The sequence below is a fragment of the Triticum dicoccoides genome, chromosome 4B (assembly GCF_002162155.2).
Source record: "Triticum dicoccoides isolate Atlit2015 ecotype Zavitan chromosome 4B, WEW_v2.0, whole genome shotgun sequence".
In the NCBI taxonomy this organism is placed as follows: Eukaryota; Viridiplantae; Streptophyta; class Magnoliopsida; order Poales; family Poaceae; genus Triticum; species Triticum dicoccoides.
Window position 1 is genome coordinate 578558770 of NC_041387.1, and position 1481 is coordinate 578560250.

Consider the following 1481-nt stretch of genomic DNA (forward strand, 5'->3'; position numbering starts at 1 on the left):
ACATCATCGGAAGCCTGAAATGGGGTTAAAAATAATGTAGTCAGAAGTTTCAATTTGTTTTTGGTGATTGGTTATTTCCCCTAGTAGAAGCTCGAACAATATGAAAAAAAAAAACGCAGCATAAATCTAGTGTAAAAAACCGCAAACTAAGTCTAAAGTGTGAATATTGTTCGTGGGGGAGCTAATTTTATTCTCTCGATCAGTTGGGAGCTGCTGACCATCTCCGGAAAAAACATGTGTCAGCGCCAACACTAGCCCTCGTAGAACTTGCCCTGTCCGGGGGCTCCCCGTGCGGCCGCGCCTTCTCCCGGTCGGCGACGCCTCCCTGCTTCCCCTCTAGCTCCGCGTCCCTCAGCCAACTCTCCAGCGACGGCCAGCTCCCTCCGACGACGACGCCAGGCCACCCGTCCTTCCTCAGCACCAGATCCACGGTCAGCGCGGCTTCCTTGCGCGTTCCCACGGCCCCCGGCAGATCCACGCGGGCGGCGGCCCTCTCTGTCGGTGGCCGCCCCACGCTACCCGACGGTCCTCCTTAGCCATGGTGAGCTCCTTGTCCACTCCTTTCATACCATGGCCGCTGAATTTGGGCAGCATCTGGGTTGGTTACTACGCCAAAGTGGGATGAGGAAGTTGGTAGATTTGAGATTGTGACTTCGCTTTTGAACGCTTGCTTTCATATTATCACACTACTTATGGGTTATGGCAAGCCATCATATGGAAAATGTAAGCTGCATTTTCCACGTTTCCAGCTTTAGCGATCTTGTGGAAGGTGCATTTTCTATGTTTCCAGCTTCTATTATTTCGGTTTGGCACAAACATTTATAGAATAAGATTAGATGTTACATATACTAGTGTATAAGACTATGCCCCTGTGTCCAATGGCGGAGGACGATATTAAAACAAAAATAATCGATGCAGACTCAAAGTAGTCTCCATACACACTAACAGTGCACACTAATCTCTAAATTGTTTTGTCGAGCATGCGATTCACAAACATAGAAATGCCACCAACAGTGCACACTAACAGTGCACCTGTAATTTGCTTGCAAATCAGTATATGCTAAATAAATGTTAATACCACAATAGTAAGTAGAATGTAGGAGCTTCTAATCTTTGAATTTGTTTACCAACATGTATATATTCATTAATGTTCAAAAAGTCAGTAAGGGTAAGCAAATTGGAATGCCACAACTCAGAGAATTGAGCGCTTAAGCGTAGCTTAACCGCAATTAAGTGTTTTTTTTATAAATTCCTTAGAATCTAGCTCCTTCTGAATAAAATGCATAGGAAAATAGGAAACATACCTAGGTTATTGAAATAGTATCTAAAATAGAAGTTCACACCATAGCAAAAACACATGATGTTCAAACAGCAGGAGCAACATTACTAGCATCATCTCCTGACTCCATGGTAGACAAAATCCTCTTGAGTGCCTTTCCTATTTCTAAATAAACAATCAACAACCAATGTTTTTATGGCGG

The 1481-nt window shown here is 44.2% G+C and overlaps 1 protein-coding gene across 1 annotated transcript in view; it reads left to right on the forward strand.

Moving 5' to 3' along the window:
- Nucleotides 1-232: 232 nt before the first annotated feature.
- The window catches only part of LOC119291535 (F-box/kelch-repeat protein At1g55270-like), a 10406-nt gene continuing 9157 nt past the window's right edge, over nt 233-1481 (forward strand). The window contains exon 1 of the mRNA XM_037570309.1: nt 233-541. Within this exon, the coding sequence (XP_037426206.1) occupies nt 539-541 (3 nt within the window). The 5' untranslated portion in view covers nt 233-538. The remainder of the gene's footprint in view (nt 542-1481) is intronic.